This window comes from Salvelinus alpinus, chromosome 21, assembly GCF_045679555.1.
Source record: "Salvelinus alpinus chromosome 21, SLU_Salpinus.1, whole genome shotgun sequence".
In the NCBI taxonomy this organism is placed as follows: domain Eukaryota; kingdom Metazoa; phylum Chordata; class Actinopteri; order Salmoniformes; family Salmonidae; genus Salvelinus; species Salvelinus alpinus.
In genome coordinates, this window is record NC_092106.1 from 7,498,503 (window position 1) to 7,523,649 (window position 25,147).

Genomic DNA, 25,147 nt, shown 5'->3' on the forward strand with positions numbered 1-25,147 from the left:
AGAGCAAAAAACAAGCCATGAGGTCGAAGGAATTGTCTGTAGAGCTCCGAGACAGGATGGTGTCAACGCACAGATCTGGGGAAGGGTACCAAAAAATGTCTGCAGCATTGAAGGTCCCCAAGAACACAGTGGCCTCCATCATTCTTAAATGGAAGAAGATTGGAACTACCAAGGCTTTTCCTAGAGCTGGCAGCCCAACCAAACTGAGCGATCTGGGGAGAAGGGCTATGGTCAGGGAGGTGACCAAGAACCCAATGGTCACCCAATGGTCACAGAACTCTAGAGTTCCTCTGTGGAGATGGGAGAAACTTCCAGATGGACATCCCGTCTCTGCAGCACTCCACCAATCAGGCCTTTATGGTAGAGTGGCCAGACAAAAGCCACATGACAGCCCGCTTAAGACTCTCAGATCATGAGAAACAAGATTATCTGGTCTGATGAAACCAAGATTGAGCTCTTTGGCCTGAATGCCAAGTGTCACGTTTGAAGGAAACCTGGCACCATCCCTACGGTGAAGCATGGTGGTGGCAGCATCATGCTGTGGGGATGTTTTTCAGCAGCAGGGACTAGGGGACTAGTCAGGATCGAGGCAAAGATTAACGGAGCAAAGTACAGCGAGATCCTTGATGAAAACCTGCTCCAGAGCGCTCAGGATCTCAGACTGGGGCAAAGGTTCACCTTCCAATAGGACAATGACTCAAAGCACACAGCCAAGCCAATAGGAGTGGCTTCGGGACAAGTCTCAGAATGTCCTTGAGTGGCCCTGCCAGAGCCCAGACTTGAACCCGATCAAAACATCTCTGGAGAGACCTGAAAAATGCATCAACGCTCCCCATCCAACATGACAGAGCTTGAGAGGATCTGCAGAGAAGAATGGGAGAAACTCCCCAAATACAGGTGTGCCAAGCTTGTAGCATCATACCAAAGACTCAATGCTGTAATTGCTGCCAAAGGTGCTTCAACAAAGTACTGTGTAAAGGGTCTGAATACTTATGTAAATGGGATATTTCAGTTTTTTATTTGTAATAAAATATTATTTTTTTCTCCATTAAAAACCAGTTTTTGCTTTGTCATTATGGGGTGTTGTGTGTAGATTGATGAGTAAAAAACCCCGAATGAAAACATTTTTGAATAAGGCTGTAACGTAACAAAATGTGGAGTCAAGTGGTCTGAATACTTTCCGAAGTCATTGAATATACACACGGTTGGAGAGGCTGGAGCAGAGGGCACCGACAGTGCATAGCCCAAAATAACTGTTTAGGGGGTTAAGTCCCAAAGGAACATTAGCAGTACGTGGCACCCCTCCGGTTGCTGGCCCGCTTCTCTAACCTCGAGGCTACTGCTGCCCCCTCTACAGAGACATACTGCACTATATTCACAGGAGACAGAGTATTACGTTCAAATACATGACTGTTAGATCAATATCAGAGAGCGAGAGAGGGAGAAAGAAAGAGAGACTCTAATCAACAGAGATGTTCTCCTGTGTGATGCAGGTCCTCTACTTCATAAAGCCACTGATGGAGAAGGGAGGGGGAGACTTCTTTTGGCCAAACTTCCTGTAAACACACACATCAGGTAATTGAATAAACAACACAGGTCTCACACACAGCTCACACAGAGGGAGTGCAGTTCTGTAGAGGAATGATTTACCACCATTACCATCCCCATTAGTAAACTGGTTGTCAACACACTCACTTAAGCACTTTGTCTTTCAGTGATGCCTCTGGAGAGAGAGAGAGAGAGAGCAAGAGAGAGAGCGAGAGAGAGAGAGAGAGAGAGAGAGAGAGAGAGAGAGAGAGGGTTGTGATTCTTTTGGGCAATGTGACGGCTCAGGTTCTTGATGCAGTCAATCATTGCAACAGATAAGCTACAGGTGCCAGCTAGCCAGCCAATTACTGGCCTTTGTATGTGATATTATAGGTACACACAGGAACAATAGATTCACACTAGATTGCTACATGACAGGTGTGTGAGGTCACCAGACAATGCCCAGACAGTGTGGCAGGCAGTTGTCATATCTTTTAAAGGGCAGGTGTCTTGGGGGATGATAGAGGTCCCAGGTAAAGCTCAGGTACAGCCCTGTGAGTGACGTAGACGTACCATTTTTCTTGCAGTGTTTCCTGCATTTCTTGCAGGATTGACTGCAGCAGAACTGCACAATGCCGATCATGATGAGGAGAGCGAGGAAGGTGCATCCCACAGCCACCCCGATCGCCACAGAGCTTACTTTGGCCTCTGTAACGCGGCCAGAAGAAACAGTATGGCCACAATGAGGCAGGGTCACAATGAGGTTACAGTCAGTACCGCAAGGCCAAGGTCAGGAGGATGTGGTAAATCTCACATGGTTATGACATGCTCGTGGAGATGGTCAGAGCCAAAGAGTCTCATGGAGGATGTTAAAGTTACAGTCAATAATACTGTATTATTATCATGGATCATTTTTTCCTGACCATCCAAATCGTCACCTGCTATCTTATTGATTCAGTACTAGCGGTCTGATGAAGTTGCAATGGAAAATCAATCATTTGCAATGTGTTGAGCAGACACACACACACACACACACACACACACACACACACACACACACACACACACACACACACACACACACACACACACACACACACACACACACACACACACACACACACACACACACACACACACACACACACACACACACACACACACACACACACACACACACACACACACACACACACAGCCCGCTCTCGTTTAGATCTGGTTGGAATTATTTGGTTAGGAAGACCAGCAAATTGACTCCCAAACACAACCATCTTCGTAGCTCCCATCAGTGTCTGAGGGGAGAAACACTGGACAGATAATACATTAACCACCCAACAAATTCATTATCTCCACATCAACAACTGTAGATGGGGAAGGACTCGAAGGTGCACTCTGAGTTACACTTTACTTACACTGTTCACTCACTGTACCTCCCAGGAGTCCCTCAAGGTTTCCCTATTGACTTTTAGATGAAGAGTTGAATGAGCTAGAGTTACAGAAGTGTTACATTAGCCGACGGTAGCTAAGCGTTTATGTTAGCGTTAGCAGTTAGCTCGAGACTGAGTAGCTTCTAAGGCTAACGCGTCACAGACACGATAGCAGCAGCTCAACTAATGGCTGTGTAATCCAGGAGACCTGGCAAACACAGGTAAAGCTCCTGTGCTCAAGCGATAAAGAACAATGAGCCAACAATCTCTCATTAAAAGTGCAAAAACTTGTGCGGTTTTAGGTCTCTCTGCTACTCTACAGGTATTACTAAACATGTGTAGAGTTGACAATTCAAAAGCAGTAAATCACCAACAGTATCCAACAGTCTTAGAACACAATGAGCTCAAAGTTTTGAGAGTGGCAAAGCTAATGTTAAATATAGTGGGCACTTTAGGCTACATACTGCAGTACAGGAAGTGAACACACACCACAGTCAACATTTGAACCATAATGTTCCTTTAGTAGAAGCAGCGGTTTAGTTTTTCTTACCTTCCATCGCTGAATTGCCAGGCTTTAAGTTTGGATGTCCGCCTCTCTCCCCTCCTCTTCTCCTTCTTCGTGAATGTTCTGTCAGTCACTTGATTCGTGTCGGCATGTCTGTCCCTTCTTTAAATCATTGTCATCAGATGTTCGCCACCAGAAACGTCTCCACTCTCACTAATGTTCTATCATGTGTCTTTCAATATCTTCCCAGGGCTGCATAGCTAGGATTCCTCTGGAAACTGGTCCATCTTCATTCTTTTAGCTGTTTATTCTCTGTGATGTTATTTAGCACCACATTCAGACGTTCTCTCTTCTCTCTTTCACTCTCGTTATTTTACGTCTTCTCTCAGTGAATGGGTAAGCAATGGCTATGGCATTCATTACCATACTATAAAAGTTCAGTTCACTTTAATCGGTCATTTACACACATTTCATTTTTATTGCTTGAGCACCACAAATTCACGTCACAGATCATCGCTGAAACAGAAGTTTTGACATGGCAAAAGCCTTGCAGCCATCTTAGAGCCTTGAGTAGCCTTCGGACTTAGGCCAGAAACACCTTACCTACTCTAATTTGAACATTACACTGTGCCTTGAAAATTCCCTATGCATGTATTCTCTCAACATAGTGACATCCTCTTCACATATACTATTTGTCTTAAGCAGGGGCGCAACTTTGGTTTTAGAAGTGGGGGGGGGCATAATTATATATATTTTTTTTTATCCGGTCGGGAAAACACTTCCAACAGCCTACCCGATCGCTCGGAGGCGTCCACATGGTCCTAAAGCACATCGTTGCCTCGTTTTGTATCACATTCCAATGATAAAACGGGGGGGGTGAAATGTCCCCTCCGTCCCCAGTGAAAGTTGTGCCCCTGGTCTTAAGGGCAGAGCAGAATTATGTGTCGTTCATTTCCCACTGTTGACAACAGGCTTCAATGGTTGGCCTGACACTCAGCTCTATACCTTCCACCGGTAAGCGGGGACTCCCAGTCTGCTGATAGTGAAACTGCGTGTTGTGCACGTTCATCTGTGATTTGATGTTGGAATTTCCATGATGGCATCCCAATAATCTCTCCTTTCTCCTGAAGTGTGCACTTGTTCACTACGCCCCACAGAGTTAAAAGCTTTGCATTGACGTAAGCCTGGGCTAGAGGGAGTTTCCATATGCCTGTCATTTCCTGTCAAACCCACGAAGGGGAGAAAGGAGAGATTACGAAGGGGAGAAAGGAGAGAGTGTTTTCCCAAGGAGGATAGGGTTTTAAGTTCCAATGCTGAACAAACACACACATGCATTTTGGGCCTCCCAAATACATTTCATACATTTGTTTATGAGCTTGGTTTTTAACTAAGATGTTGTTGTTTTTTAAACTCTGAGTTATGTCTTCACAGAACCTTTGTGTCACAAACCCCGACTCACCAAACCCATTAAGCTCTTGAGAATCAGCCTCTATGCTGTGTAATCGTCACCTTCTTCCTTCTGCATGTGAATCACTAGTCACGAACAGACACGGCCCAAATGATTGAGTAATCCTTGCACAACATCGTTGGAAAGAGTTGAAAAAAAATGTATTCATATTATTTGATGTTTATTGCCTTTGTGTATCTGTTTTATCCTTTACAGTCAGTGCTTGTAACAGCTGTCTCTACCAAAATGAGCTGCTTAGATGGGCACAGGAGGAACATAGATGTAGAAAAGAGGTATTGAAGGGTGAAGAGATGAGCTTGAGAACGAGGGAAGAGTTCCCCTCAGGAAGAAGCTTGTGCTACATGTTAATCGTCAGAGCATTTCCCCTTCTGCCTCATTTCTGGGTAAGGCTGCCAGTAAGGAACAATAGTGATTGACATCACACCAGGAAGGAAAACTTTTGGTAAGATGTACAATAACAAATGGAGAAAGGTGGGTTGAAAGACACATGAAACCTAGGTCGTATGATGAATGATTTCTATGAACTGGTTCCCGTCAACAATTAAAGAAATGTAAGTTAAAAAACACACAATATACAGTGCATTTGGAAAGTATTCAGATCCCTAGACTTTTTCCACATTTTGTTACGTTACAGCCTTATTCTAAAATGGATTAAATAGTTTCCCCCCCTCATCAGTCTACACACAATACCCCATAATGAAAAATCAAAAACAGGTTTGTGGAAATTTTTGCAAATGTATAAAAAAAAAATACTGAAAAATTACATTTACATAAGTATTGACCCTTCACTCAGTACTTTTTGAAGCATCTTTGGCAGCGATTACATCCTCAAGTCTTCTTGGGTATGACGCTACAAGCTTGGCACACCTGTATTTGGTGAGTTTCTCAACGCTGGGGCCCCTCAGGGGAGTGTACTTAATCCCCTCCTGTACTCCTTGTTCACCCAAGACTGCATGGCCAAACACGACTCCAACACCATCATTAAGTTTGCTGACAACACAACAGTGGTAAGCCTGATCACCAGCAACGACGAGACAGCCTATAGGGAGGAGTTTAGAGAACTGGCAGTGTGGTGCAAGGACAACAACCTCTCCCTCAATGTGAGCAAGACAAAGGAGCTGATCATGGACTACAGGAAAAAGAGGGCTGAACAGGCCCCCATTAGCATCAACGGGGCTGTAGTGGAGCGGGTCGAAAGTTTCAAGTTCCTTTGAGTCCACATCACCGACAAATGATCATGGTCCAAACACACCAAGACAGTCGTGAAGAGGGCACGACAAAACCTTTTCCCCCTCAGGAGACTGAAAAGATTTGGAATGGGTCCCCGGGTCCTCAAAACGTTCTACAGCTGTTCCATCGAGAGCATTCTGACCGGTTGCATTTCCGCCTGGTATTTCAACGGCTCGACATCCGACCGTAAGGCACAACAGATGGTAGTGCGTACGGCCCAGTACATCACTGTACCTATATAATAGGCGGTGTCAGAGGAAAGCCCATAAAATCGTCAGAGACTCCAGTCACCCAAGTCATAGACTGTTTACTTTGCTACCACATGGCATGCGGAACCGGAGCGCCAAGTCTAGGACCAAAAGGTCCCTTAACAGCTTCTACACCCAACCAATAAGACTGCTGAACAATTCATTAAATGGCCACCGGACTATTTACATTGACCCCCCCATTTGTTTTGCACACTGCTGCTACTCGCTGTTTATTATCTACAAATAGTCACTTCACCCCTACCTACATGTAGAAATTACCTCGACTAACCTGTACCCCCGCACACTGACTTGGTACCGGTACCCCCTGTATATAGCCTCATTATTGTTATTTTATTGCGTTACTTTTTAGTATTATTTTTTACTTTAGTCTATTTAGTAAATATTTTCTTACTCTGCTTGAACTGCACTGTTGGTTAAGTGCATGTAAATAAGCATTTCACAGTAAGGGCTACACTTGATGTATTCGGTGCATGTGACAAAGTTTGATTTGATTTGATTTCTCCCATCCTTTCAAGCTCTGTAAGGTTGGATGAAAAGTGTCACTACACAGCTATTTTCAGGTCTCTCCAGAGATATTCGAATGGGTTCAAGTCCGGCCTCTGGCTGGGCCATTCAAGGACATTCAGAGACTTGTCCCAAAGCCACTCCTGCGTTTTCTTGGGTGTGTGCTTAGGGCTGTTGCCCTGTTGGAAGGTGAACCTTCACCCCAGTCTGAGGTCCTGAGCGCTCTGGAGCTGGTTTTCATGAAGGATCTCACTGTACTTTGCTCTATTCATCTTTCCATCGATCCTGACTAGTCTCCCAGTCTCCCAGAAAAACATCCCCACATCATGATGCTGCCACCACCATGCTTCACCGTAGGGACAGTGCCAGGTTTCCTTCAGACGTCGCTCTTGGCATTCAGGCCAAAGAGTTCAATATTGGTTTCATCAGACCAGAGACCTTGTTTCTCATGGTCCTTTAGGTGCCTTTTGGCAAACTCCAATGGGCTGTCATGTGACACAATCCTGTCTCGGAGCTCTACGGACAAATAATTCAACCTCATGGCTTGGTTTTTGCTCTGACATGCACTGTCAACTATGGGACCTTATATAGACAGGTGTGTGCCTTACCAAATCATCCAATCAATTGAATTTACCACAGGTTGACTCCAATCAAGTTGTAGAAACATCTCAAGGATGATCAATGGAAACAGGATGCACCTGAGCTCATTTTCGAGTCTCATAGCAAAGGGTCTGAATACTTATGTAAATAAGGCGTTTCTGTTTTTTATTTTCAATAAATGTGCAAAAATGTCTAAAAAACATTATGGTTTGTCATTATGGGAAATTGTGTATAGATTGATGAGCAAAAAAAAGTATTTTATCAATTTTAGAACAAGGCTGTAGCGTAAGAAAATGTGGAAAAGGGGAAGGGGTCTGAATACTTTCCGAATGCACTGTATATAACACACAAAGTCCTATGTTATCTATTTTAGCCTTGATGTTAAATAATGTGAATAACATCATTACAGGGCATCATTTTCCCTGAACTGTTCCCTTACATCGAATAACTCTAGCACACAGACACAGGTGGTGCGTAATGTGAGAGTGAGGCAACACAACACACTGACCAGAAACTCGTCTGAATATGTTAATCATTTCCCTGGACTCATTCTCATTCAACCAAGCCAAAAGAAATCTAAAATTAACACAGAGGGAGAGAGAAGTGGGATCACATAAAAGGAATACTTTGAAGGCTGCTCCCGAGGGAGGCAGGCTCGAGCAACACTTCAAACAGAGAGAGAGGGAAGGAAGCAAGCGGAGAGGCTAGACTATGAGATCGAAAACGTGTGTATTTAACAGTGTAGGGACAGAGGGAAAGGCAACCATACTCAAAGCTCACACCTAGCTCCGCAGTCTTATTATAAGCATCCAGGTTGATCGCTGAAGACCACCAGGCAAACGCTGACCCCAACAACCAGAGACCACCAGGCAATCACTGACCCCAACCAGAGACCACCTGATCAGGACTGAGGGTACAGGACTGACAGGCAACAGGGACTGGTTAACCTCATGTAAGTGACACATTTTGGTCATGTCAATGTTGTCACATCGTCTATTGTTGAGTATGCTGGTGTCATGAAATCATTGTGGGGGGGGGGGGGGGGGGGGGGGCACCGTTGCTAGTGCAGACTAGACCTTCTTTCCACATGACAGTCTTGCGATTGAACGAGCTGTTACACAGCATCCAAGGGGTTAAACGGTTGTTGAACCTCACCAAGTTTGGTGTGTCTGTTCAACAGAAGCCAGGCCAGGTCGCTAATATTATCCGCAGTAATAGGTTTGTCAATGCCTCCGTTCAAAATGAGCTCGCAATGAGATCTAAGATACTGTTGGTGAGATACTCAAGGTTAGACATTGTGTTTCTTGGGATACAACAATAAACAACTCCACAGATCTAACTAGAGCAGCGAGGGTAACATTAGCTCAGCTGTATCAGTATGGTTAATATTTAACCCATCTCAGACTGTTCAGCACAGACTATGTGTGCATAGTGTACATGAAAAATGCACCCCGACGCCCCACGAATCGACCTCGTGGAAAGTGTGTCTGTTGTGATGGAGAGGAGGGGATGTTTGACACGGTCAGATTGTGTCATTGCTGTGGTTCAAATCTCTATTTTCTTCCTTCACATGTTTTACGAATCCCTAACTCACTATCTCGGTCTCCCTCCTTCCCTCTTTTTCAGCGTCTGAACATGTTAATCACATAGGTGGGTGACAATAACATGGACAATTAATGGTGATATGTTGATTACACTGTACTGTGTATCACCCATTTGTTATCTATTTCTGACAATTGGCCCAGTGTCGTCCGGGTTGGGGTTCGGCCGGGTTAGGCCGTCATTGTAAATAAGAATTTGTTCTTAACTGACTTGTCTAGTTAAATAAATGTTAAATAAAAATAATATTATGAATGTATTATTCAATAGACATCTTGACAGGGAGTCAGGCTCATTAAAGGAGGCCATGCCCTAGTGAACTTTAAAACCAATAGACATCTCGGCAACTGCATTACTTCCTCGTTCTGAAGAGGGAAGAAGTAGTGTGGTGAGAGGGTCAGGGGTCACAGCTCTTAACAGGTTGGGTCATCATAGATTACAATCAGCTTCTGTTCTCAACAGAGGACCAATCTCTTTTATCCTCTCATTTATCATCTCATCTCTCTCTCTCTCTCTCTCTCTCTCTCTCTCTCTCTCTCTCTCTCTCTCTCTCTCTCTCTCTCTCTCGTGCTCGGACAATACGAAACCACATAGGTCTGCAAAGTGGCTCATAGGAAATTAGGTTATTGAGTTATGAATCACTTACAGTATGTAATGGAGCCGTTAGTTGAAATCAAAGAGAAGTGGACCTACTGTATTGTTGACCATTGACTGGAAAGAAGGAAATGTTGAGAATCCAGTACAAGGAAACTGCCCGATCCTTTACTCCACTGGCACAATTCAAACATTTACAGGAAGTTCCCCCATGTACCACATATAGCCTGAGGGGTGGGGGGATATTGTATCAAGCTTTTAGCAATATGACTGTCAAATCCCCTAGTGAGAAGGGTTTCAAAAAAGAGGAGTTACAGTATAAACACGTTTCTGTCCCAAAATATTATTGTGATCACGTGTCCATTTCTGGGTTAAGAAGCATATGTCCTCTGGCTCAGAGAGCAACGCCAGACTGGAGCTCCAACTGATACCAACATGACAGGACTGGCCCACGACCTGACCTGAAGGCATCTCACTACACAAACTGGTGTTTGTGTTTGAAGGTGTGTGTGTGCGAGCGTGCGTGCGTGCGTGCGTGCGTGCTTGTTTGTCAGTCTGTGCTCGTGTGACTGTTCCTGTGTGTGTGTGTTTTTTTCTCATACATTCATGAACGAGAGGGAGAAGAACAGAAAAGGACAGAGCTAGAGCTACAAAGATCCACCGAATCAGGAAAGGCTTTTTGTGGGAGGAGAGAGAGAGAGAGGAAGTATGCAGGTAGAGAGACCAAGGCATTAGGTGTCCTATTACAGATACTAGTTGGGTGTCGTTTTGTCAGCAGGGGCTGGGTCATCCACAACAAATCCATGTGGATTTCAGCAGCACGGACACACACAGAAACACACCGGCAGTCACTAATACAGCAGCAGATTTTTACAGCAGCAGGACAAGTTAGGCGGCCTGCATGATTAGGCGGCTTGCAAGTTTCACTGCCTGTGAATTGAGGGACAACGAATAGGGTACGAGAAGGACGAGAGAGAAAGATAGGGAGACAGAATAACCATACGGACCGGCACAGAGTTGTGAGAGGTCGAACTTCTGAAGTAGAGGGAGAGAAGGCACAAGACAAGGGGAAGGGAGAGACTGTTGAAGGGAGTTTTACTTGATCCAGAGACCGAAGGACAGTGAATCCTCTATACCCTGTGATCTGGGCCAGCTGAGAGGGGACTTCTACACCATGAATGTGAGTAGAGATGGAGACTACAGTCTGGGAAAATAGGGGATCAGGCTATTCACTTGTGGAGTAGTATTGATCACCTGTCACTCAGCTCTTACTGTGGACGCGCACAGCGGTGGTTTACAGGTTCACAGTGATGGAACTTTAGGGAAAGCATATGGGATAACATGCCCATGTTTACCTGTGTATAAACGTACGGTCTGTGTGTTTTAGTGAACAATTGTTATACATGCAAATAGTCCCTTGCAAAGCAAGCGATCCTCAAGTGCATTTTAAAGTATTACCATGTTAAAGTATTACTGTGTCTCTGCTGACAATATCACATTTTTGTGAGTTCTACACTATCGGTCAAAGGTGTTATAACACCTTCTCATTCAAAGGTTTTATAACACCTTCTCATTCAAAGGTTTTACATTGTAGAATAATAGTGAAGACATCAAAACTATGAAATAACACATATGGAATCATGTAGTAACCAAAATATTGTTAAAAGTTCATTTGTAGAATTACTTTCCTTCTTAATGCGTTTGAGCCAATCAGTTGTGTTGTGACAAGGTAACGGGGTATACAGAAGATAGCCCTATCTGGTAAAAGACTATGTCCATATTATGGCACGGACATCTCAAATAAGCAAAGAGAAACGACAGTCCATCATTACTTTAAGACATGAAGGTCAGTCAATATGGAAAATGTGATGTTTTGATGTCTTCACTATTATTCTATAATGTAGAAAATAGCAACAACAAAAAAAGAAAAACCCTTGAATGAGTAGATGTTCTAAACTTTTGACCGGTAGTGTAAAAGTGTGAAATAGACATAGATTAGGGTTCTTGTGATTGTACACATCTGTCGTTGGTGGCAGAAATGCTAAGTGACCAGTGATCAGTTTGTGTAGGAAACTCGTGTGAAACTGGGTGCTCATGCAAATCTGTGTTGTTGGAGATCCATGCCTTTGATTACAACTCACGTGTAGCTTCTATAAAGGTCTTTGTTGCTTAATTATTATTATTATATATATTTTTTCCATTTACCAGGTAAGTTGACTGAGAACACATTCTCATTTTAGCAACAACCTGGGGAATAGTTACAGGGGAGAGGAGAGGGATGAATGAGACAATTGTAAACTGGGGATGATTAGGTGACCGTATGAGGGCCAGATTGGGAATTTAGCCAGAACACCCGTTTCACATCCCATCCAAAAGACGGCACCCTGCACAGGGCAATGTCCCCAATCACTGCCCTGGAGCGTTGGGCAATTTTTTTTTAGACCAGAGGAAAGGGTGCATCCTTCTGGCCCTCCAACAGTACTTCCAGCAGCATCTGGTCTCCCATCCAGGGTACAACCAGGACCGACCCTGCTAAGCTTCAGAAGCAAGCCAGCAGTGGTGTGTAGGGTGGTAAGCTGCTGGCACTTTAAAATACAATCCACAATGAAGAGAGAGCACCTTTTTATACACTAAAGCGAAACATGCCAATTGATTTTATCGGTTAAACCTTCTGTGACCCAGTTCTGCTTCCACAGATGCTTTCTCAATGCAAACTGGGTCTAGTCCCATTGTTCACTATCCGGCATGGTCCAAACGACCTGAACACACCTCTGTCTCGCTCCCTCACATATACATTTGCATACCCCCCCTCGCTCTCTCTCTCTCTGTGATTTTATTCAACCCGTGTTGTAAATTTATGCCAACTGTCTGTCAAAGTGAATTCTTGCACTGAGGTCATCATTGACATGGATTGTGTGATTCCAGTTCGGGTTGTGTCTCTGCCATTATATCATGTTGTTTTTAGATATCTTGTTGCAGAGTAGGCGATCCTCAAATAATATATTTCAGCAAATGAATGTGTGCGGCCTGCAGTTAGTGACCTATAGTTCATATGTGGTCTACAAATCACTAGGAGTCCCTATTTTCGATAGTTTGCTATGTACTGTATATTGCTGGTCAACTTTGATGAAACAATGCAGGTATTTTGGTTCTGTTTGGTACTGGTCAGTCAGCTGTCGGCTCCGAGATGTGTATAGTCACATTTTATGTTGAACTGGCTGACCTTCCTCTTCTCCCACCTCTGTACTCTAACATCCATTCTTTCTTTCTCTCCTTCTCTCTTTGTAACCATATTTCCTTTTCTCATAACCTGCTCATATTGACCTAGATTAGTTCCTGTCTACAGTACATCTACGTGGAGAGTTCCACCAACGTCTCCATGACTCATGCAAATCATACAGGAGCTTTCTCTGTCTGTCTGTCTGTCTGTGTGTGTATGTGTGTGTGTCATTCAAATTATCACTTACATACAGTGAGCACTGTTCCCTCTAAATTGCGCGCGTTCGCGGCCGCGCACCTCCTGCAGGACTACCTTACAGAAGAAATGCCATGCAGCGCAGAGACAGACCCAAGCGATTGAACTTCACTGAGTTCACCCTGTTAGTTTGCACTATATTATAGATCAACTTTTTTTCGGTGATCGAATCAACATTACATCAGACACTTTTCAATACACCAAACTAGAACAAATCTAACTTTGCAAGATTGATTCTTTGATTTTGTTGCAGGCAGAGCCAGAGCGCAATGGGGAAGATTTATACTGGTGGGTGTAGCCCCCGAGCGGTTTTTCAATCACCGGCGAGTGAACGCGTTTTTCAGATCAGACCGCAAAGCAGCAGTTAGCGAGTTATCGACCCATGCCTAGGTACAAATAAGTCAGCAATGGGGAGTTACTGCTTCCGACAAAAAGTTTTAGGCTACATGTCAAGCCGTATTTGAAAAGCCAGTCAGGTAAAAAGCTTACAGTATGTCTTGTTTTTTGTTGCTTTAACACTATACAGCTGATTCAAAAAAGACAAAGGCTTGATGATGAGTTGGTTATTTGAATCAGCTGTGTAGTGCTAGGGCAAACAACATGTTCCCCAGGGAATGTCTTCAACTGTTTAGGATTGTAGTCAGTTAAATGAACAGTATATGTATATCTCACTTCCCCTTTTCTCTCCAAGTTGAGGTTGTTTTGCTATTCTTCTCCTCTGTGTTTCTAGAACCCTCTGTTTTAGGTACCAATATTAGACCAGACTGTCTCCATGGAGAATAGACAGGAAGACTTCATGCGATGAAAGGATTTCACTCGCAACTGAATTGTAAAAGTGAAATTACGGGACACATATATATTTTACAATACCATTTGAGAATGGCTCACTATCGTATTGCTTCATGTCAACACATACAGACAAGGCTTTGATTTTGGGTTATATTTAACAAACTTGAACCCGTTTTGTTTCTGTAATGGTAAATCTGTGAACAAAAGCACTGACAACTCTAACTACAGAAGACCAACAGCAGTTAAGCACTGTTTTTACCCAGCCACCTGTCCCTCACTATAGCCACCACCTGTCGTGTCCCTCCGTACAGTATAACCCTCCATATCTGTTGGATGGTGTACTGTGTGGCGTTGTCCATGTTAGGAGAGCCTCAGTCTCAAAAGGACTTGGGTTCACTGTTGCTGAGTGTGTCAGACAGTCCGTAGACTGTACATGCAATGTATTAGTGTGGCGACAGATTTGTATAGTATTTGTGGACCAGTTGGCGAGATTGGACAGAATAGCCGATACTGTAGATGCCTAACAGACTGTTTGAGTCATTGTTATTTTGGGATGTTGTTGTTTTTGGTCGTGATGGCTGTTTCACCAGTGAGCAGGTTTCGTTCACTGAAGCTATGACTCATGACAGTTGTGATGGCGGGTACTTGTGCTTGCTGTGCACTTGAATGATTCTATCAGCATGAACACATTGTCATATAGAGAACAGTCAACCGAGCGTGTCTTCTATAAAACAATAGATTTGTAAAGCTGGGGGGGGCAGAGCTGTCAATTGCATAACTTGAATTAAGTGGTTTATAGCGTGCGTGATTAGAATGCTGTGTGTATAGCATGCTCCACCATTCAAGCTCTATTGTCCTTTAACGGAGTGGAATAACACAGTGTAAAGCAACTACACATTGAGCAGAGTACCACACCTGAGGATGTGTCATACAACTATCTCTGTCTTTGTGTCAGATGGGCCTGGGAATTGTGCTCACAGCATTAGGCTTGACAGTCACACACAACGTTGATGGGAGGCAGACTGTTCCGTGTGCGAGTGTTCCTGATCCAGTCTGTCATGCCTCCCCTCTCTTGACCCTAGGACCTCACAAACTCTTACACAATGTCCCACATTCTGCACCGAGCACAGTATGATCCCCTATCTCTCAATCTGTCGTCTCTCTCTCGCCAGACTGACACCTGCCTTGCTGAAGAAAGCAATATACCATTAAATCCTAGGCAACAAGGTAAGCCATTGTAGTGGAATTGATTAATTTTGCAATCATATTGTACAAGTATTACTTAATATGCAATAATATACGGTCCAAGTATGCTTTAGTCGCATGTGTCTGTGTTTTTAAATAGCTACAAAATCCTGATTGTTCCGTCTTCCTCTCCCCCAGTTGAAGTACGGCCTGGTAGGACACGAAAGCCCATGACGGCTCTGAACTCCCAGAAAGAGAAGTCCTCGTCGAGGAAGAGGGTCCTGATCACCGTGTTGATGGTACTGGTAGTGCTGGGGATCCTGGCCACGGCTGGCTACTTCAGTGAGTCCAGCTTCGAAACCCATCATATCTGCATCCCAGACGGCACCCTATTCCCTACATAGTGCACTACTTTTGAACAGGGCCCATAAGGATCAAGAGTAGTGCAGTCAAAAGTAGTGCACTATGTCGGGCATAGGTTGCCGTTTGGGACGCAAACCCACCTCTACACCCTCTCCTCCCCCTTAGCTAACACAAGACACACTAGTACTTCTCCCCTGTACAAATGCTCAATGATTCACAATGAAACCATAGCAACATTATGGAATTTGATTCCACAAAACTTTGGGGCTTTTTAAAAAAAAGTCAGCAAACATGATATTTGAATAACCTGTCCCTGTCTTCTCTCCTCCTTTCATCCCTCTTTCCCCTTTCCTTTCTGTCCTCAGTCGCGCAGCTGATCAACAGTAAGTACTTCTTCTGCTCCCGGTCAGTGAAGTTCATTCCCCTGGAAAAAGCATGTGATGGGATGGCAGACTGTTCAGGAGGAGAGGACGAGCTCACCTGTGTGGCCAGCATCACGGTCAACACTACCTTCCCAGGTAAACACACACACACACACACACACACACACACACACACACACACACACACACACACACACACACACACACACACACAGAGAGGTATGGACAGGTACTCACACGCACCACTCCATTCATATATCTTTATACATCTGTCTCTGTCACTTCTATATGTTTAATCTCATCTCTTTTTTTCTCTCTCGGTCTCTTACTTTCCTTTTCCTGTCTCTCTCTATTTGTGATGCGCACCTCTGCGTTCTCTCTCTCTCTGTGTCTGTCTGTCTGTCTGTCTGTCTGTCTGTCTGTCTGTGTCTCTGTGTCTCTGTGTCTCTGTGTCTCTGTGTCTCTGTGTCTCTGTGTCTCTGTGTCTCTGTGTCTCTGTGTCTCTGTGTCTCTCTGTCTCTCTGTCTCTCTGTCTCTCTCTCTCTCTCTGTGTGTCTCTCTCTCTCTCTCTCTGTGCAGTGCGTCTGGTCTCTGAGCAGAGGGTTCTCCAGATCTACAGTGCCGGGACAGGATGGAGGAGTGTGTGTAGTGAGAACTGGACCCAGCAGCACACAGAGAAAGCCTGTCAGCAGCTGGGCTACACCTAGTGGGTCTCCTCTCTCCCTAACTCACTCACTCACTGCTCACCCAGCAGCTTAGCTACAGTTTCCCCCTTAACATATTGAGCTTCTCTTAAATGTCTTGAAAATGTCTCTCTGTCTCCACTCGTTCCCACAGTAAACCCAACAGTAGTAGTATCTCAGTGGAGAACTTGTCCTCGTCCCTGAAGACAGGACCGTTCTCAGGGGTCAGGGTCGCAGCTGAAACCACCCCCATTTACCAGACTGTCATTGACCGGTAAGTATTAGAAGATGGGTCATATTGAGCCTGTTACTGTGGTGTTACGGTCTACTGTATTCTGATATTCACTCTGACACTTTCCAGCTATGAAAAGGGGAACGGAACTGGATCAGTAAAAAAATGTGCACAGTGTCTTGGTATCAATATGGTTGGATAATTATCTTGATCGGTGCAGTAAATGGAGAATTGAAACAAGTCAAAATAAATGTTACCCACTTTGGGTACTTCTGTCTGGACTTGTTTTATGATACTCGTCTTATTTTCAATTGTAAATAGTCATTCGTTCTTAAATTGACCTGCCTTGGAAAATAAAGGTTAAAAAAAGAAGTACATGACTACGTTGACCATGCCTGCATCACTGTCGTACTGTTTACTATGCAGTGTTTGTGTTGGTTCGCTCCCATCCCACAGCCACTGTTTGTAGTAAGATGCCAGTTTAGGCTCAGGCAGTTGTGACATGACGAATGGAATGCATGATGACAGATGGGATGGCACCGCCCTGTCTGTCTACTCTAAAACAGCACCAGGCACTGGAAAAACAGATTAACTGTCCTCGTTTTTCCTCCTTCTGTTACCTTTTCTTTGTCTCTACTTGTGATGTGCACCTCTGCGTCATCTCTCTCTCTCTCTCGATGTGTGTCTCTGACTGTGTCCTACTCTCTGTTTTCCTGACACAAACAATTTAGTTTCTGTTCTTCCCCCATCCTTGTTTCTGTAATTAGAGGAAACAAGAAGTACGAGTATTTTATGTCTGACAGAATCTGAACCAACACTGAAGATTAACTCTGGAATCAGACTCTTTTGTTTACCTATAATGTTTGGTAATTGTGTTTTGGGTGTGTTTCTTTGCATGCAGCACATGTGATGTGTCTATATACCATGTGAATGTACTGTGTGTTAAATTCCCCTCTCTGTGTGATTCCAGCCAGGTGTGTAACTCAGAATCCGTGATCTCCCTGACCTGCTCCGGTAAGTTCTGCCTCTGATACGCCACCTCACACTCTGTCACCTCCCTATGCCCCTCTATTAGACTCCTCCACTCCGACTACTCATTGGGGAAATCATCCAAGTTCTCTAGGAGTTGAATTATACAAAGAGAGTGAGACAGAAAGACTGAGACTCGGGAATGCAGGCAAACATGACAGGATCCAGGCAACAAGCCACTTTGTAATGGGTCAGTGGTAGCTTGAGTGTGTCACTTAACTGTCGGGTAGCAACGCTAACTGCCGAAGGGCTACTTTGAGTTTGCTTCCAGCGCTAATTCTACATTTACTCATCAACCTACCTTTGTGTGCCTTAGCACGTCACAAAACACTTCAGTGGAACTAAACTCGCTTTCCCCTGTGTGTGTGTCAGACTGTGGAGAGCGGGGGCGATCGGACCGTGTCGTGGGGGGTGTGGATGCGTCTATAGAAGACTGGCCGTGGCAGGTGAGCCTGCAGCAGAACGGACAACACACCTGTGGAGGGTCACTGGTGTCCTCACGCTGGGTCGTCACAGCAGCACACTGCTTCTCTGGGTCAGTACCACTGGACATCCAATACAAAATATATACATTGTAGAATACGAGTGAATATCTACTCTGGATATCGACAACTAGCTTAACCAGACATACGATATCTAACTCTGACCATCCAACGTGGAAAATCCCACAAGGTCTGCAATTGTATAATAGGCTTAAGCATCTGGTGATAGAGACCAAGGCCCTGCTGCTAACTTCTCTCTCCTGGTCCTACAGTAGTAAGAAGGAGCTGAGTCGCTGGCAGGTGGTGTCTGGGAGGACCTACATGGGCACCCTGGGAGGCTCATATGTAGACAGGATCATACTGAACGGAGACTACAATGCAGCCAGCAATGACTACGACCTGGCCATGATGAGGCTGACCAAACCCATCACTGTAGGAGGTATGTCACTTGCCCAATGTGACGTTTAAGCAACACACTGAATTTGCTGGACAATTCCAGTTTTCGCAAAGGCTAGACATAAGAAAAGCCCCACCTCCACCCATTCTGGTTTTGAATGACTTGCCATGAAGGACATTTCTCAGCCCTCTCAAAAATGAACGCTACAGCACGACACAATGATATGGAAACATGTATTTGTAAAAGCAGATTCTGGGAAGAGAGAATGCATTCAGGGTAGATTCTGACCTCTAGTGGCCAATTTATCAAACTGTCCATTTCAATGAGTTGCAACATGGGACATCCCTATCGGGAAATACTGTATATTTAGATTGTAGTCTGTGATGTATTTATGGGGAAGTAGATGTCAATAAAGTTCAGTTTCCTCCACCAGACTCTCGTCGGCCTGTGTGTTTGCCCCCTAAGAACCTGGGCCTGAAAGCAGGAGACTCTATGACGGTGACGGGCTGGGGCTACCTCCATGAGAAGGGTGAACATACAACAAACAAAACTACCCTTCCCTTTCGCTCACCCTCTTCATCTCTATCCAACAAGCACATGTACTCAAATGTTAATAGTCGATTTTCCCCTCTTCTCCTTCTCATCCCTCTGTCACCTTTTCTCTCCCCTCAGGTAAAGCGTCTCCTGTTCTCCAGAAGGCTATCATTCCCCTTATAGACAGTGATCAGTGCTCCAGTCCCACTGTCTACGGTGACTCAATTACTCCCAGAATGCTTTGCGCTGGTGACCTAGAGGGCAAAGTGGATGCATGTCAGGTACAGTGCCTTACAAAAGTATTCATCCCCTTGGTGTTTTTCCCATTTTGTTGCATTACAAACTGTAATTTAAATGTATTTGAATTTCATATAATGGATATAGACAAAAATAGTCCAAATTGGTGAAGTGTAATGAAAAAAATTACTTGTTTAAAAAAAAGAATATTAAAATAACGGAAAAGTGGTGTGTGCAAATGTGTGCACCCTTTTGCTATGAAGCCCCTAAATAAGATCTGGTGCAACCAATTACCTTCAGAAGTCACATAATTAGTTAGATTGCACATAGGTGGACTTTATTTAAGTGTCACATGGTCTGTCACATGATCTCAGTATATATACACCTGTTCTGAAAGGCCCCAGAGTCTGCAACACCGCTAAGCAAGGGGCACCACCAAGCAAGGTCAGGGACAAAGTTGTGGAGAAGTACAGATCAGGGTTGGGTTATAAAAATATATCCGAAACTTTGAACATCCCACGAAGCAACATTAAATTCATTATTTAAGAAATTTAAAGAATATGACACCACAATAAACCTGCCAAGAGAGGGCCACCTACCAAAACTCATGGACCAGGCAAGGAGGGCATTAATCAGAGAGGCAACAAAGAGACCAAAGATAACCCTGAAGGAGCTGCAAACTCCACGGTGGAGATTGGAGTATCTGTCCATAGGACCACTTTAAGCCATACACTCCACAGACCTGGGCCTTGCAGAAGAGTGGCCAGAAAAAAGCCATTGCTTAAAGAAAAAAATAAACAAACACGTTTGGTGTTCATCAAACGGCATGTGGGAGACTCCTCAGATATATGGAAGAAGATACTCTGATCAGATGAGACTAAAATGTAGCTTTTTGGCCATCAAGGAAAATGCTATGTCTGCCGCAAACCCAACACCTCTCATCACCCCAAGAACACCATCCCCACAGTGAAGCATGGTGGTGGCAGCATCATGCTGTGGGGATGTTTTTCATCGGCAGGCACTGGGAAACTGGTCAGAATTGAAGGAATGATAGATGGCGCTAAATACAGGGATATTCTTAAGGGAAACCTGTTTCAGTCTTCCAGAGATTTGAGACTGGGACGGAGGTTCACCTTCCAGCAGGACAATGACCCTAAGCATACCGCTAAAGCAACACTCGAGTGGTTTAAGGGAAAACATTTAAATGTCTTGGAATGGCCTAGTCAAAGCCCAGACCTCAATCCAATTGAGAATCTGTGGTATGAGTTAAATATTGCTGTACACCAGCAGAACCCATCCAACATGAAGGAGCTGGAGCAGTTTTGCCTTGAAGAATGGGCGAAAGTCCCAGTGGCTAGATATGCCAAGCTAATAGAGACATACCCCAAGAGACTTGCAGCTGTAATTGTTGCAAGAGGTGGCTCTACAAAGTATTGACTTTGGGCGGGGTGAATACTTATGCACGCTCAAGTTTTTTTGTTTCACAAAAAATATATCAAAGTGGTAGTCATGTTGTGTAAATCAAATGATACAACCCCCCCCCCCCAATAATCAATTTTAATTCTAGGTTGTAAGGCAACAAAATAGGAAAAATGCGAAGGGGGTGAATACTTTCGCAAGCCACTATAAAGTAGAATGTTTACTTTGAGAGAAACAGAAGAGAAACTAAGATAGCTTTTGGCGTGAATACATTCAATGCCTTGTCCTGTCAAAAAACTAATGTGAAGAAGACCTTAACACTTTATTGAGTATGGAATATCCACCCTCAAATGTGGCCTTTGTCATACGTGTATAGTGCGTAATTCCAGTGTACCTAATGCCACTGTTGGGTCATGTATTGTAGGGAGACAGTGGGGGTCCTCTGGTGTACCTGTCAGAACAATGGCAGCTGGTGGGGGTGGTGAGCTGGGGGATCGGCTGTGCCAGAGAGCGTCAACCAGGGGTCTACTGCAACGTGGACGATATGCTCAACTGGATCCACACTGTCATGGAGGTATGTACGCTCACACAGGAGAGGCAAGGAGCTAGTGTATTTTAAGAGTGTTTCTTTTGACTTTGTACTGTGTGAAGTCTAGATGTTGTATGCTGCTGCCCTGAAAACCAAGACTAATTTTTATTTTTTTATTTTTTTTATTTCACCTTTATTTAACCAGGTAGGCTAGTTGAGAACAAGTTCTCATTTGCAACTGCGACCTGGCCAAGATAAAGCATAGCAGTGTGAACAGACAACACAGAGTTACACATGGAGTAAACAATAAACAAGTCAATAACATGGTAGAAAAAAAAGAGAATCTATATACAATGTGTGCAAAAGGCATGAGGTAGGCAATAAATCGAATAATTACAATTTAGCAGATTAACACTGGAGTGATAAATCATCAGATGATCATGTGCAAGAAGAGATACTGGTGTGCAAAAGAGCAGAAAAGTAAATAAATAAAAGCAGTATGGGGGGTGAGGTAGGTAAATTGGGTGGGTAGTTTACAGATGGACTATGTACAGCTGCAGCGATCGGTTAGCTGCTCGGATAGCAGATTTTTAAAGTTGTTGAGGGAGATAAAAGTCTCCAACTTCAGAGATTTTTGCAATTCGTTCCAGTCGCAGGCAGCAGAGAACTGGAAGGAAAGGCGTCCAAATGAGGTTTTGGCTTTAGGGATGATCAGTGAGATACACCTGCTGGAGCGCGTGCTGCGGGTGGGTGTAGCCATCGTGACCAGTGAACTGAGATAAGGCGGCACTTTACCTAGCATAGCCTTGTAGATGACCTGGAGCCAGTGGGTCTGACGACGAACATGTAGCGAGGGCCAGCCGACTAGGGCATACAGGTCGCAGTGGTGGGTCGTATATGGTGCTTTAGTAACAAAACGAATGGCACTGTGATAAACTGCATCCAGTTTGCTGAGTAGAGTATTGGAAGCTATTTTGTAGATGACATCGCCGAAGTCGAGGATCGGTAGGATAGTCAGTTTTACTAGGGTAAGTTTGGCGGCGTGAGTGAAGGAGGCTTTGTTGCGGAATAGAAAGCCGATTCTTGATTTGATTTTGGATTGGAGATGTTTGATATGAGTCTGGAAGGAGAGTTTGCAGTCTAGCCAGACACCTAGGTACTTATAGATGTCCACATATTCTAGGTCGGAACCGTCCAGGGTGGTGATGCTAGTCGGGCGTGCGGGTGCAGGCAGCGAACGGTTGAAAAGCATGCATTTGGTTTTACTAGCGTTTAAGAGCAGTTGGAGGCCACGGAAGGAGTGTTGTATGGCATTGAAGCTCGTTTGGAGGTTCAATGCCATACAAGGTTTTGTATGGCATTGAACACAGTGTCCACAGTGTCCAAGGAAGGGCCGGAAGTATATAGAATGGTGTCGTCTGCGTAGAGGTGGATCAGGGAATCGCCCGCAGCAAGAGCAACATCATTGATGTATACAGAGAAAAGAGTCGGCCCGAGAATTGAACCCTGTGGTACCCCCATAGAGACTGCCAGAGGACCGGACAACATGCCCTCCGATTTGACACACTGAACTCTGTCTGCAAAGTAGTTGGTGAACCAGGCAAGGCAGTCATTAGAAAAACCGAGGCTACTGAGTCTGCCGATAAGAATATGGTGATTGACAGAGTCGAAAGCCTTGGCCAGGTCGATGAAGACGGCTGCACAGTAATGTCTTTTATCGATGGCGGTTATGATATCGTTTAGTACCTTGAGCGTGGCTGAGGTGCACCCGTGACCGGCTCGGAAACCGGATTGCACAGCGGAGAAGGTACGGTGGGATTCGAGATGGTCAGTGATCTGTTTGTTGACTTGGCTTTCGAAGACCTTAGATAGGCAGGGCAGGATGGATATAGGTCTGTAACAGTTTGGGTCCAGGGTGTCTCCCCCTTTGAAGAGGGGGATGACCGCGGCAGCTTTCCAATCCTTGGGGATCTCAGATGATACGAAGGAGAGGTTGAACAGGCTGGTAATAGGGGGTGCGACAATGGCGGCGGACAGTTTCAGAAATAGGGGGTCCAGATTGTCAAGCCCAGCTGATTTGTATGGGTCCAGGTTTTCCAGCTCTTTCAGAACATCTGCTATCTGGATATGGGTAAAGGAGAAGCTGGGGAGGCTTGGGCGAGTAGCAGCGGGGGGGGCGGGGCTGTTGGCCAAGGTTGGAGTCGCCAGGAGGAAGGCATGGCCAGCCATTGAGAAATGTTTGTTGAAGTTTTCGATTATCACGGACTTATCAGTGGTGACCGTGTTACCTAGCCTCAGTGCAGTGGGCAGCTGGGAGGAGGTGCTCTTGTTTTCCATGGACTTTACAGTATCCCAGAACTTTTTGGAGTTAGAGCTACAGGATGCAAATTTCTGCTTGAAAAAGCTGGCCTTTGCTTTCCTGACTGACTGCGTGTATTGGTTCCTGACTTCCCTGAATAATAGTGTATCGTACACTATGTAACGGTTTGACCATGTGCACTTTATTGTTCTAGGAAAACCCTTGAAGCCTCAACACATGACCAAAAGCCAATGCTCTATTGCGTTGGGTTATCCGAACGGATTTCAGCGGGTCTACATGGAGCTCTGCTATGGGAATAGAAGAGGAATCTTCTTCGAAGTGCAATTTAAAACACCTACAACAATACATAACTCAAACGCACACACACACATGCCCGCACACTCAGATAGACACGGATGCGAACACACTCAACACTCCTTCTTTACTATAACAGGTTATTTACGGTGTGACTTGTGCCATTTTCGGTGTCTCAGGGACCACTGACGTGGTAGTGTAACACTGTCGCTGGAGACGACAGTCGGTCTAGGGCTGCGTCCGAAATGGCACCCTTTTGCCTTTATAGTGCACTACTCTTGATCAGAACACTACGGTTCAAAGTAGTGCACTATCAAGGGAATAGACAGGGCGTTTGGGACGAAGCCTGGGTTTTCCACATGGCTGAGTACTTTGAGACAGGACTCTGCTGTCTTTTTGTCAATGAGGTTGCGAGAAGACCGCCATAACCTACTGTACTTGACCACGTTTTATAAATGTAAAGTCGTAATGTGACCACATGTTTATGTGAGTATTGAAATGCATTGCACAATGTTCAACATGTTCACCCAACTTTCCATGGGTTGAAATGTCTTAATGAAAATATATGTTGATGAAGTATATGTGCCATGCAGTTGAAAATCGCATTTTACCTCATGTTAAGTGATCCTCAAATACGGTGACGTGACCCTTTCTTCATATTATATGTCATTGGAGGGGGCATTAGCCCCCCCGACTTACCGTACTGTACATCCCGTCATGGATTCACTTTTACACTTTCAGGTGGTCAGAACTATTCACTGTGTGCCGACAGATTTCCAGTGGGCAATCGGAATAATCCTTACTTGCACAAGGTTCTAATTAATAGCGTGTCTTTTTTTTTTTATTGTGAACATTTTAGTGTTTCTTTAAATATTGTTTACTACGTAGAAATGGTTGTCTGTGTAAGATAGAAATGTGTCTGTATTTGTTGGTATGTTTGATGAAGGGATGCCTGTGTTCAATAAATTATCAGATTGGGATGATCTTTGAGTGATGGGATGTCTTGGCAGTGTCTGATTCTACTGCCTAAACCCTGTATCAATGACATGGAAGCCTGTGTCTTCAAGGGTGCT

The 25,147-nt window shown here is 44.5% G+C and overlaps 1 protein-coding gene across 5 annotated transcripts; it reads left to right on the top strand.

The window, feature by feature from the left end:
* Window positions 1–8,122: 8,122 nt before the first annotated feature.
* Window positions 8,123–25,069, top strand: LOC139547734 (transmembrane protease serine 4-like). 5 transcript variants are annotated; one of them, XM_071356760.1, is made up of 13 exons: window positions 8,123–8,482; window positions 15,160–15,214; window positions 15,371–15,514; window positions 15,901–16,053; window positions 16,498–16,624; window positions 16,756–16,875; window positions 17,804–17,847; window positions 18,235–18,397; window positions 18,617–18,783; window positions 19,175–19,270; window positions 19,414–19,556; window positions 21,356–21,505; window positions 23,974–25,069. In XM_071356760.1, the coding sequence occupies exons 3-13, from the start codon at window positions 15,403–15,405 to the stop codon at window positions 23,983–23,985; spliced, it is 1,287 nt and encodes a 428-aa protein (XP_071212861.1). In that variant the 5' UTR covers window positions 8,123–8,482; window positions 15,160–15,214; window positions 15,371–15,402; the 3' UTR covers window positions 23,986–25,069. The 5 variants fall into 5 exon arrangements, with proteins under 5 accessions (XP_071212861.1, XP_071212859.1, XP_071212862.1 ...); XM_071356758.1 differs by lacking the exon at window positions 8,123–8,482 and adding an exon at window positions 10,376–10,903; XM_071356761.1 differs by lacking the exon at window positions 8,123–8,482 and adding an exon at window positions 13,228–13,322.
* The last annotated feature ends 78 nt before the right edge of the window (window positions 25,070–25,147 follow it).

Excerpts from the sequence above, each read along its gene's own strand:
- LOC139547734 (XM_071356758.1), top strand. Across the intron at positions 15,215-15,370 it reads ATTAAATCCTAGGCAACAAG|TTGAAGTACGGCCTGGTAGG; the intron begins GTAAGCCATTGT and ends CCTCTCCCCCAG. Across the intron at positions 19,557-21,355 it reads GCAAAGTGGATGCATGTCAG|GGAGACAGTGGGGGTCCTCT; the intron begins GTACAGTGCCTT and ends CATGTATTGTAG.